This window comes from Hesperophylax consimilis, chromosome 13, assembly GCF_061612785.1.
Source record: "Hesperophylax consimilis isolate HC1 chromosome 13, BYU_Hcon_1.0, whole genome shotgun sequence".
NCBI classification, from domain to species: domain Eukaryota; kingdom Metazoa; phylum Arthropoda; class Insecta; order Trichoptera; family Limnephilidae; genus Hesperophylax; species Hesperophylax consimilis.
The window spans coordinates 14,120,741-14,134,979 of NC_142848.1; the positions used below are offsets into that span (position 1 = coordinate 14,120,741).

Below are 14,239 nucleotides of genomic sequence, written 5' to 3' on the forward strand. Positions count from 1 at the left end.
TCTGCCCAATCCTAGGTCAACCGAGCTATTTTCAGCTCGCAGTTAATGTTTTTCTGCTGAGATCTGGATCTTTAAAATATGCACCATACAGGCCCAAAAGGTTTGCCAATATGAAAAAAGACTGTTAAAACTCGAATAAAGTTTTTTTTGCGAAAATTATTAAAACTAAGAAAAATAATTATTCCCCATTTTTATACACTCGCACAAATCAGAATAATACGAAGAGTTTATAACCATATTTAAACAAAATATTTATAAATTAATTTTAATAAGGATTTCTGGGAGTAAAGGACCGGAAAAGCCCAATCTCATAAGGTTTAACTTTGGGATGAAATCGCATGTCAATCACCTATAAAATATTGAGGAGTTTAATTTCATTGACGCCGTATTTAAATTTGACATAAGAGATTCATTAGCATACAATGTCAACCGTGGGCTGACTGGTTCGTATCATTATTTGCAGCTTTCAATGATGACAAGAAATGTATTTTAAGAATTGTGTTATTGACATAGACATATGAATATTAGTAGACCTGCCCTAAGTGATTAAAAGCGTATTATCCCCACTCCCCATACCGGTTCCATTGGAGCCGGCTGTGCTCGCGTATGGCCTCAAGTGAAATTTGAAAACGTGACGTCATCATTCTTGTGCGAACTATGGTCGAGGCATCATCGGTTCATTTTACGAAATAACACGGCAAAATGTTGACTTGTACTATGAAAACTTGTAAAAATAGATGTGAAAAAGAGAATAAACCCAATTGTCGTATTACATTCCATATATAAGCATTATTTTACTTTATTTTAAGCATATTCACATCGTATAATATGAATCAGTTGTTACTATCACATCGAGAAACGTCTGGACGCGAAACACAAAGCTGGTTGGTTGCTGGGAAGTAAATTATGAACATTTATAAAAGTGTCTTAACTAAATACTTAAACGAAATATTCGACTCTGAAAATAGAACCGAATTTTTTTGCCGAATTTGGACTTCGCAAATTTGTTCATAACGTGGCGAGTTATTTGCGCTCCCATGTAAAAATGTCTATTCATTCAAAAGCAGATTTTACTTTTAAGAAGTAAATGGTGATATTATAATGCGAGATGCCTATTTACTGTCAGATTGATTTATTGACGAATCACAGTCAGCTTCACTCCCTTCGTTCTTCAGCAGTTGATTTTACCCCTCGCCATTATCTTCTCGTCTATTAATTCCTATGTCTGTGGTTATTGAGTAAATGATAAATCATTTAATAAATATTAAGACAAAAAACAATCACACCATTATACCTATCACAGGTTTCCCGTGTCTATCATTATTTAGTAATTAAATAATAATAACAATATTGGGCAAATTAATTGATAAAAAATCACCTCAAACGCTTTAATTGTATACATTTTTAATATAAATTGATTGTAGTTCTAAATACATTGTAATACACTGATTACTAGAATACCGGCAGAGGCGTAGTGACAAATTCTCGGTTCCCTGGCTAATATTAAAACAAACAATTACCGATTTTGGAACGTTCTTAATGTTGTGATAAACAGCCGGTTACTGCTATTTCAGCAAAGCAAATTCTTTAGAACAAAAACAAAATTTATTGTGAGCACAACCTTCATTGCTGCATTTGTTTAGTAGTGTTACTGACTGAAATGGAATGTTAACTAAATATGACTGAGATGTAAGATTTTTTAGTAGCGGAAAAGTTATATTAATCGCAGTGAATAGGCGACTATTCACAGAGAAAAATGATCGTGTTAAAAAAGTGACAGCATGCTAACTGTCTGATAAAATATTAGTCATTCAGAATATATCGAGAACACGTGTATTTTTCTTAATAGATATCACGACGAATAACTACAATATAAGTATGTCAGTATCAATATCAGTATATTTATGAACATATTGTGTTCCGCTGTCCGCATAAAACATTTTCTTTTGACTGATACTTCATTCAATTCATTCGTTATAGGCCTGCAGTCCCATTTTTAACAGGAAAATGGATAATTTGAGAATATTTTTGAATAAATTAACAGAATTTAAAATCAGTATATTTTCTCCATGTACTTCTCAACTTACCATCCTAAAACAGAAGAATAATTTTGTTTTTAATTTTATATGTCCTAGCGCGGGCCCCTTCGAGACCCAGGACCCTGCGCGGTGCTCAAGACACCGATGCAGTTGATCCGCCCCTGCCCATAAGTACACATCTAATCAATTTAATACGAAGACGCCTCGATGGTAAATCGTAAATCAGACTTTATGTATTATATTTCATCATTAAAATGAAACCTCTTAAGGGTGGTCAGCCATATAATAAATTATGCACACATTCCTTATGCGACTTAATTATTTTCCGAGATGCACTTATACAAAACGTTAATTTAAAGTGCTAATTAACCTCACAGCCGAGTACAATCTCTACTTTATGCAAAAATGACGCTACGCCACGTAGTTTGTATGGTTTCCACGTTAACAACTTGTAACTGATGTTAACATTCATTGTTACAAGAGAAACGCGATAGCAATATCTCGTGCACTTAACATTGATACAAATATGGTGTGCATCAATAAATGATGTATGTATTGGAAAAGAACGGTGTCTACTTGTGAACAATAAAGCGGAAACCTGTTTGACTGGAGCACAAAAAAATCTCGAGAGCCATTTCGTCACGAAATTTATAACTAGCAACATAATTTCCATCATGAGCAATGGAGAATTGAAATATTAAAAATAAAAATGAGACAAGAAAGAATATTGCGCGATATTTTTTCAACGAAAAACTCGTGAAAAATTACAAAAATTTTCGATTTCTTTTATAATATTCTAAAGCATTTTTCAATTCTGAATGATGCTTTTTCCACTCTGGAACATGCCGCAAATATGTTTTTTAATGAATAAATTGTGAAAAAACATAAATTAATCAATTAAAATCATTTTCGCACGCTGGGATTTGAACCAGCCACCTTTGAATTGCTAGTCGAGAACCTTACCCCTCGACCACGGAGACATTTAAAAGAAATAGATTACAAAAATATTGAAGTACCTATTTTGATTTGTGATCGAAATCTCTTTATACAGTTAGTTCAGATTTACACAAACGCAAGCAATTCAAAACTTTAAACTAATCGGAAAACCCTGAACTGATTATAATTAAGTTTTTTATCATTATACTAAACGCATCGCATTTGGGCGCGTTGTTGGGTCACCTATTTATTTACCTGATTGACAATCCAATTTGTTCGTTCTGGATCCACTGTTGTTAATGATGACGAGCCCTGATGAATGGGTGTAATTAATTACCGGGAAATTAAACATACGCTCCCCCGCACCCCCCTACCGCCACCCCACGCCCGACTGGCCTGGGTGTGTTACATCTGGCACAGGGATAAAGAAAGATTCATCTTAAAAAGATAAAGACATTTCTGATAGAAAATAAGTCTCCTTTAAATCTCTCTAAAAATTGGCGACTAAATGGTGTTCGGTATACTGGAAAACGCATGATATTTCTATTTTTGTTTTTACCGCACAAAGGTCCCAAATTCTACCAAGCATCATAGCCAGTGAGACTATGGAATCCGTGATTGGGGTATGTTGAGGTATGTGGGAAAGTACCTGACTATTCGGATCTGGCCGCCAAACACGCTTAAAGCCATTTCAAGCAGTGTTGATCTTACACAAGGGCCATACTGAGAGTATCTTCCACTCTGAAACGTACCTCCATTAATTATAAGCATAAAAAATTGCTATATAGAAAAGAAGGTAGAAGAATAATTATATAACTTCGTTCGGTATTGTAAAAAAATGTGTATTTAGCCAAATAGTTTCTGAATGGTAACGTATGTTTTCATCTGAGTTACCCAGGAAAATTACAATAAATTTTTATTATGTAGAAGGTTCATACTTCTTATAATTAATTATCAAATACGAAAAACTTATTTTTTTAAGTGTTATTCCATCTGTCCGCGGCCCTCGGTTCTCCACCCCGGATAAACGGATTGTTAATCGACAAGTTAAATCAGTTGTAGACAACCAATCACAATGGCTGGCAACGGCACAACAACAATATAATAATATGGAGATCGTTAAAACGATCATATCGACGCATACATATTGAATAATGTTCTCATATTAATATAAAACTAATCAAACCGATTTAGAATGGTGAAATGATGGCGATAATCAACAAACTCTACACAGCAATATCAAGCACACTCGTCGATGAACAAAATATTAATTTTAATGAAAATATGTGATCGCCTACGGAGAGAATTAGCTATTTTTATCGATTGAGAGTGTTAGATATTTTAATCGATTGAGATATATTTATTTTACAGTATATACATTGACATTTATCGATATTTAAAAAGAGTTCATTATAATTACACAACTCCTGTAATCGACCAAAATTACATTGAAGAATATTATAATCATTAATGGAGGTAATCGTTTCGTAAATCTCGAGGTCATCGGCAAACAAGAGTAAGTTTACTCCTTCAAATATTTTTTTATAATATCCTTGATAAATATTAAAAATAATAAAGGTCCCAAGTGAGAACCCTGTGGAACTCCAATGGAAGCCTCAAATTGCTTAGAAATATAATCTAAATTTTAAAAATTATGGCGTCATAACAATCAAAGAAATAAAAAAACGTATTGAGTTAAAGCGTCGTAGATTCATTCAGTCATGCTTTATTATGATAATTTTCGTTACGATCAAGAAGCGCTTAACATTTCATTTAATAAATTATATTTTTTGCACAGTAAATATGTTTAAGACGACCAATTGCAAGAAAACTAATAGATCGACATAATATAAATCTCTTGGAATTGTTGTGCCGATTTTTTTTTTGATTTTATGGTCGAATGAATACATTCCAGCGATGATAAATTTGATCAATTACATAAATTGGAGGATTTGACGTGGCCGCAAGGCAAGAGCATGTCGCATATAAATCGAATATTAAAGAAATAATGTTGAAACTTCGCTAATTTTAAAAGAACACTATATCACCTCAAAGACGCTTTACAGAGCTAGATAATGACTTAGTTAAAATGACCAAAGATAATTAACAAAAAAAAATCTATTATTGACTAAATATCCAAATACGAAATAATATAGAATTTCGGTATTACGGGCTAGCTCTGAAGGTTTTCAACTGCATTATCTATTGATGGATATGACTTTTTGATGATTATTGCCCAATTTCGTCACAGTCGCGTGCACTAGATGTCTTATTGTATGTACAGTGTAATATGTATGCGAGAATATCCGTAGGTGTACGTTTATTAGGAAAAACGTCTCATCTCGAATAAATCGCGAGACGTAAGCGCATGAAATCTGAAACCTTAATTAAAACACATTAGTATATGTCGATCAAGTTTTTACAAGTTCCACAGATCAATCAAGATTGTGTTAATTATATATACATCTTATAGAGACAGAGAGGCGTATCTTTATTCCTGCATAGATTCATCTGAGAGACAGAGAACGAAACACATTAAAAGAAGAAACAAAAAATATTTTATATCACGATCTAAGCTTTATTATTATTATCCATCGGCCGGCTAACGAGTCGCAACAAAGCGTGGGTGAGATATTAGAAGGAACGAATAAAAAACTCTATCAATCATGTTTTCTTCATCAAGTCTGATATATTTATATTGATAGAACATCTCGTTGATGTAATGAAATATTGGGAACACATCGCAGACAGACTGCAATGATTAACCGATTCGATTTCAGATCAATAACACGGACAGCAATTAATTTGAATAGAACGAGACCGAAGCAAATTAGTGTAGAAATAAATATAAATAGTGTAAAAGTGTTTTCGATTGCGTTTCGGTTTCGTGAGAAAAGATTTGTGCATATCCCATTCTAGTCTTCTGTTTATAAATGCGTGTATAAATCTGAAACGCAACGGTAATTATGCAAATCTCCTTCATCATTATATTCCTGCATTCTTTGTGGCCACAAAGTGTATTTTCATAATGTCGTAATACCAAAAAATGTTAAATACTTCGCAGAATTAATTATTTTCTTGGGAGAATGTCCCGTCTCCCGTCCTTCTCGGGTGAATAAAATCTTCATATCATTGAGATAACTTGATGCAGGATTGTCATTGTTGCAGACAGTTGTCTTTTTTGGCAGTGATGAAGCTGTTCAAGCTCAGGAGATTGAACCCCGGGAGATGAAACACAAAGCAATTAGTCAAACACTCCATTCACCTGTTTGTTATCGGTTCTTGTGACGCGTTAAGCGTTGAGAATAATTACAAATGAGTAGGTAAATACTGTTTTTTCGATGTTTCTCATTGACTTATTTTGATACAGAGAAAATATTAGATTAAGTAACACGTTACCCCCACTGATCTTGTAGGTATATAAACTGTATATAACGCAAATAAATTAAATTAAATTAAAAATAAATAGAATCGTAGAAGCTTACCTCTTTTCTGCATAAAGGAGAATAGGTCGTCCAAAAACTCTTTCCTTTTTGGGTCATCGTTGATTTCATAAAGCTGCAAAAAGAGGAAAAAATAATTAATTACCGCGATAATCAATCTTGCTGCTCACACTGTTACAACACACAAAATACATAAGAACTTTAAAAAAGCGTGACACAAGAAAATTTCTAATCAAATTCGAAAGTTAATGTGATAGAACTCATGTACATACTAATTAATTAATATAAATTATAATATTTTGATATGGTGGGTTGATGCAGATGGGTACCTAAAAATCGTTGTAATTGCTTATTCCAATCACTGTTATAGTGTGTGCGTACAATCGAGCTAACAATATTTATTTTATGAACTGTAAGGTCATAGTTAAACGGAATACACTAGTAGGTAGGTACCTAGTGTTCAGTTCATTGCTTCTTCTCTAAAGTGAAAATTTAATTAAGTTGATGAACTATTATTAATGGGAAACGTTAGTCATAATATTTGCCGACTAACGTAGATAAATAATAATTAATTAATTTGAAATTTACATAACAATGAAGTTTTTATGGCACTTATTTGAAATATCTCACCAGTCTTGAAATTTGATTATGTATGAAAAATATACATGATGAAATTTAAGAATATATATTATATTATTGTAATTGCTCCTTCTTTCTCACAAGACACATGAAACACAAAGCAAATCGGTTCAGATCGAGTAATCAAATGTTCAAATAAGGCAAGAATAAATTGCACAAATGCAACATCTCAAGAAAACGTTAATATCTACCGCATTTCTTTTATGAACAAGAATATTAATTCTTTATTACGACCTCGAGATGCTTGTCAATTAATTTCCATGGTTAACGATAAGCTTGTTGCTCTTTGGTAAGTATTAAAAGTATATATATAAGTCGAAGTAAAACCTGGTTCTCCGCAGTCCGGTCCTACAGTTGGACGCATTTCAGTAAAAACAAAGAAATGAGAACTGCTAGCGTTAAGAGGTGTTGTTTAACCCATCAACCCCGGGCTAATTAATCAAACTGAATGACGTTTACCGGGATAGATCATACGAACATCCATCTTAAGTTCGCCAACTTTAATGTAAAGTCAGATATTCCGGTATTATTAAAATATATCTATCGTTTTACGTTATTATTTGTATAATTAGCAAATAATCAATTAGTTTTGTAGAATATTTTAGAAATAATCAAGTTACAATTCAGTGATCCCTGAAAATAAAATACAGAGCTTTCCCGCGATATTTATATTTTATTAGACGCGCTATATATGAAAAAATAACAAATTTTTTTATTGTTTTTTTTTTTTATTGTGTTTTATTTCTTGCTAGAGCAATCCCGATGAGTAACAGAACTCATTTTAGGACAGGAGGAACTTACAATTCATATGTAGGAGGTAGTAGGAACAATTTTACAACGGTATTTTGATATCAAATATAAGTTTCATATTCAATACAGCATAAAAATTAAAAATTAAAATAATGACACGTTAAGTAGAACAAACAACAATAGAAAACAAGTACAGAAAGAAAAAAAACATGGATAAGATACAACAAGAAATGACAACACAGTTACATATTTTCATTTTTAAATGTAGTTAAAAAATATTCTTTTAAAGCATTGCTTTGCAATTTTTTATTATGGTGGATGTGTTTGTACATATCTGGAAGCGAATTATATAGTGTATAGGCAATATAGTTCAGTGATTTTAACCCATATTTTGTAGTGTGTGTTTGAGGAATGCGGATTTTATTGTTATTTCGAGTATTGTGGTTGTGGATGTCTTGATTGTAAAGTGGCTTGATGTTGGTGTGAAATTGAAAAGCTTTTGTAGAATATTTAAAGTAAATCCAGAAATTTTTCAATGATCCCGGGATATGGTGATCCCGGGATGAACCGATTTCCGGGGATGTCAGTCTCGTGCCCTCACTCGCGGGGTGATGGACCGATGGACGATCATTAATAAACACAGATAAAGGTTTATTCACATAACGACCTTATTTGTACGACGATTGTCTGCTTTGAATAACCGTTCCATATAATTACTCACCGGCAAAAAAGTATATTTTTTTTTTTTTTTTTTTTTTGGAATTATTTTTTATTTTTAATAATAAGTTTACATGGTACATAATTCATTTTACATCTTGGGTTTTTTTACTACTCTTCCATTGAAAGCATTTGCTTGTGTATGGAAGGGGAGTGTACATAAATGTTGTTGTTAGTTAGTACTTAGATAATTCATTGTACATAAATGTATGTTTGCTGTAGTATTTTTTTTTGATAGTAGTGAAGGATAATATATTAATATAATAAATTTTAATAAAGAAAGAAAGTTATGGAAAACTAAGGATATTTGTGAGATTAATTAAGTGACAGTAGTTTTTTTTTTCAGAATATTTTTAAAGTGTCTCTTGACAGAGAGCAGTATTTGGGTTTTATCATTAATGCTTCTGATTTCTTCTGGTAGACGATTGAAAAAAGTTCTTCCCTGGTAAGTATAATGATGTTGTGCAAAAGACGTATTTAGTTTTGGGCATAGAAAAACATGTCTAAGTCGCGTTCTGTTTTCATTTAAAAATTGATATTTATCTTTTTCTTTTATAATTTGGATTAATGAGTTTTTAATATATAGGTCTTTAAATGTAGGTACTTGAAATTCTTCAAACAGGCGTTCTGTTGGGTAGTCAAAGGATTTTTTTAATATAATTTTAATAATTGTTCTTTGTATAATTTCAATTGGAAGAAGGTTACATTTATACGCGGATCCCCAACTAATAATAGCGTATTGTAAAGTGGATTGAACTAAGGCATAGTAAATTAAATATAGATTTTTTATCGACAGAAAGTTTCTAATTCTTAAAAATATATATATTAATTTTCTAATTTTTTTTACTACTTGACATATTTGTTCCTTCCATTTCAGATTTTTATCAATAATTACTCCTAGATATTTAATTTCATTTGTTGTTTTTAGTACTGTACAGTTTGATTTGCAATAGTTTTGGCTGTGAATTTTAGTATTATTATGTATGACAATGTTAAAATTTTTAGGAGTATCATTTGTATGGATTGCAAATGGAATTACAAATGTCTTTTCATTATTAAGTGACAGTAAATTGGTGTCGAAAAAATTCTTGAGCGTGTTGATGTCTTCTGTGGCCTTTAATTCTACTTTTTCCCAAGTCTTATCACTTATTATTAATACTGTATCATCGGCGTATGACGTGATTTGACCATGTAAAGGTTGAACAAAAATATCGTTTACATATATAGTAAATAGAATTGGTCCAAGCACTGTACCTTGGGGGATTCCAAAGCTTGTAATCTCTTTATCACTTTTAACACGATTGATTTTTACCACTTGAGGACGGTTTTTTAAGTAGTCGGTGATCCATTTAACCACGTTGCCTTTTATGCCGATATTATTCAATTTTTTTAATAGCATCTCATGGGATATGCTATCGAATGCCTTTCTAAGGTCAATAAATATACCCGCACATTTTTTACCTTTATCTAATGATTCGTGAATGTATGAAGTTACGTTAGCAATAGCATCTTGTGTGCTGAGTGATTTTATAAAGCCAAACTGGTTTTTGTGTAATATTTTATTATTATCTAGAAAATTTACCAATTGTTTTTTTACTATTTTTTCAAAGATCTTTCCTATATTAGAAATTAGACATATTGGGCGATAGTTCGTTGCTTGATGTGGATCTCCAGATTTGTAAATAGGTGAGATTATTGTGGTTTTGTAGTTCATTGGAAAAATTCCATTTGTTAAACTTAAGTTTATTAAATGAGTGATAGGTTTTATTATGTGAGGTTTCATAGTTTTTAACATGTGTGTCGTAATAGAATCAAAACCGGGAGACGAACCTCCTTTCATATTTTCTATTATTTTCGAGATTTCACATTCTGTTGTTGTTTCAAACATTGAAAGTATATTATGTTTCTGTATATTTTTATTTTTATGGTTTTCTTGGTTTGAAGGCTTATGGATATTTTTCGCAAGATTTTTCCCAACATTTGCAAAGAAGGAATTAAGTATGTTTGCACATTGTTTAGGCTGTATATTGGCATCTATAATTTTTTTATCATGTTCAATGTACTTAATGTTTTGTGTTTTTTTTGTATTTTCTATGGCGAAATTAACAGTTTTCCACATTTGTTTATGGTTATTTTCTGAAGATAATATTTTATTTTTAAAATACTCTTCCTTACTTTTTTTAATATAAGATGTTAATTTATTTTTATATTTTTTATAGAAAATATATGCTTTTTCATCTTGGGGATTTTTTAAAGTTATTTTGTAAAGTTTTTCTTTATTTCTGATAGATATAATAAGCCCTTTGGTAATCCAAGGCTTTAAACGTCTTAATTTTGATTTTATGTGTGTTGTTATCTCAGTTGTCGAATTTTTAATGTGTTGTGACATAATATTTTCGAAGTTAGTCGAACAAATTTCAGTATCATCACTGTTTAAAACATTATTCCAACCCTCCTTTTTTAATTTTTCAGAGAGAATAGTCATATCTATTGTTGATTTTTTGGTTATTAAATTATGTTTTTTATGTTTAATATTATTATTATACAGAAGTAAGCATGAGTGATGATCAGTTATGTTAGTTTTCCAAACAATTGATTTTATTTTGTGAAGATCTTTAATGTTTACATTTGTCCAAATGTGGTCTAAACAAGATGGAGTATGTTCTTTTATTTCCCTAGTATTTTTATTTATGCAAGATATAAAATTTTGTTCAGTCATACAATTGATGTATTCATTTTTGTTATTATTTTCTATTTTTTCATTAATATTAACGTTAAAATCTCCTACGACGAAGCAAAGTTTATTTTTTAATTTTAATAATATGTATTTGAGGTCATTAATAAATGTAATAATATTCGAGCCATGCGTTCTATAGATAGCTATTAGATGGTATATTGATTTGCCGAGTTTGAAATGTACTTCGATGCAGTTTACTAAGTGTATTGGATGTTCTATTATGTTAACAATACTAAATTTATTGCTTGCAAATATTATTATTCCCGAATTTTTATTGATGTCTAATTTGGTAGAAATATAGTTGTACTCAGGTAAGTGATAAGACGGTGACTCATCGTTTGTAAATGTTTCGGATAACACTATAAAGTCCGGTTTTTTAATTAAATTATTTATTTTTAGAATTAATTCATCTAAATTTTTTTGAGCGCTACGGATGTTTATGTGCATAATAATTATATCATTGATGTTTTTAGAAATAATTTTGTTACACGAATCGGTACTTATACATTCATATTCTTGAATTTTAATATTTAACTCTAATTCGTTATTTGAGAAATCATCCATTTAATGCATTTTCGGTTGTATTTTACAAAATTATTTATAAGATTTTTATTCAATGTCGTAGTTAATTCTTTCTTTGGCTAATTTAAGCATGTAAGATCGGAACTTACATGTTTCGCTGTTTGTTCGGTGGTCTACTTCATTCATTTTACTGTTCAAGGAGTTTATTTCTTTCTTCTTGTTAGCTGAGTTGCAGTTAGCGCATTTGGGTGGCAGTTCCAGGGATTTACACTCGGAGATGGGATGATCTTCTGAACAGTGCTTGCATGTTGGTTTATTCATTCTATTGTAGCATTTTTGTGCTGTGTGTCCAAATCTTTGACAGTGGAAACATTGGGTAAGAGGACTGCAGTCTTCTACATAGATTCTCATGAATCCTAGATGAATTTTTTTTTTATTAATAAGATGTAGTCTCATTTCGGGATTTGTTTGTAGTATTAAGTTTTTGCTGTTAGTTTTTTTGTTTGTAATGATGGCCTTAACTTGTAATATTTCTTTGTCTTGGTATTTTTCACATATCATTTTGATGTCGTTGTTTTGTTCAATGATGTCTTCTAAGAATTCTTTTTCGGTATAGTCTTTGTCAAGACCTTTGAATATTACGCATGGATCCGTTTTCAGAAGTACCTCCGCTATTATGGTTTTGTCGACTTCATTTATCTTATCTTTTAATTTTTTTGCGTCTTCTTTTTCTGGGCATGTTATTATAAGGTTTTTTTTTGTTTTTTTAATTTCGCATACTCGAATTCCCAACTGTGAAATTTTAATCTTTTGTATTTTCTCTTTTATTTTTTCAGTGTCTTCTTCTTTTAAGCTTTTAATTATTATAGGAAATCGTTTTTCTTGCGTTTGTGGTATTAAGTTTTTTACTGCAGAAGAGTATGAAAATGGGTATTTTTGTGCTTGGTTTTTTTCTTGAATATCACACTTTTCTTGTAATTTAGCTAATTCTATTGCCATGTGCGATATCATTTCCATGATGTTATTTATTTCTTTCATCATTTTTGATTTGGTTTCTTTGGTAAGTTTATTTTCTTCTATGATTGTATGTAGGTCACTTATGTTTTGTTTCGCCTTTGTTATGAAGGCATGCGGATCAACCGCTTCCTCCATTTTTCCAGGTTAAAAATATATTTTCCGTAAATTTATGTATTTCAATATATGGACATCAAAGGGTTATTTTCCGATGGCACCTTGTCAGGGTTAAATCAACGTGATATAAAGTTCCGCCATTAGGTTTTTCATATTCGAGTCCAGCAAAAAGTAGAATGGTCACGCTTTTGTTTTCAATTTTTAATTGAGATTTTTTTGCTGCAATCAGTTTGCTGGAGGATTAATCAATTACTTTTTGTTGTTGATGAGATAATGTTACATTAGTATTTTTATTCTACATCTAACTATGACCTCTGCCATTCACACAAAGTCGGATCCATTGATTGCCTTCATTTTATGTGTAATCTATTTAGAGGTTAGTATTTTTTTCTACAGGACTCATTTAATTAAAAAAATTATAATGTTTTTTTTTCTGTTGGCAAACAAAGGGTTATTTTTAATACAATGTAACTAACGACCATATAAAGTTGACGATATAATTTCAATTGCACTAACAATATTTAATATTCTTGAATAAAATTCATCATAAATATGAATGGATAATCAAAAGGTAACAAATCATTATTAGATTGTAACGAAGCAAAAAATACATCACATAAATATGGGACTTTCTAACCCTTTAGGTACACTTATTTATAGGCAACTATATAATAAAAATGTTGCTTATAGGAAAAAAAATTAACAATTTTCTACTGGAGTATCTGTGCTATTATGGTACTTATTAAAACTTTAATATTTCCTCTACCAAGGGACTGCTACAAATCAGACGTATTACATTAAGTTTAATTCTCAGTTAAGAATCAGAATTTCAGAAGGAGGTTTCGTTTGTTTATTACTTTTTAAAAATATACCTACCTACTTTTTGTTTTTTTGATAACATAATACAAACAGAAATTTAAGGCAAATTACTGTTTATATTTTGCCACCCTATGAATGTGAAGAATGGATATATATATTTTTTAATTTTATATCGCTTTTGGAAAAAAAATTTAAGGTAATAAGGAAAATCACTAGTCTTGGGCACTGCAAGGAATAAATGGTTAAAGGGTTAAATGATGATTGTCCAAATTCGATTACAATACAATAAAGTTGAATATTCAAGGATGTTAAGTTTTAACACCACATCAAGTTAGTTGTACTTCCCCAGTGGATTGATTACAATAATTTGTCGGATCAAAATTCTCGCGATCCATCATATGTTATTATGATTTTAGATGTGCTCATTTCTTTAAACACACTCGCTCGTCTGTGATTCGATTTGAAAACTGGCGTTAAAAAGTACAACAAAGAAAAACGAAACGTGA

General features: G+C 30.9%; 1 protein-coding gene across 2 annotated transcripts in view; it reads right to left on the reverse strand.

Moving 5' to 3' along the window:
• The window catches only part of retn (retained), a 254,968-nt gene that overhangs the window by 99,211 nt on the left and 141,518 nt on the right, over nt 1-14,239 (reverse strand). For both annotated transcript variants that reach the window (XM_089638518.1, XM_089638517.1), the window contains exon 4: nt 6,461-6,533. In XM_089638518.1, the coding sequence (XP_089494644.1) occupies nt 6,461-6,533 (73 nt within the window). The remainder of the gene's footprint in view (nt 1-6,460; nt 6,534-14,239) is intronic.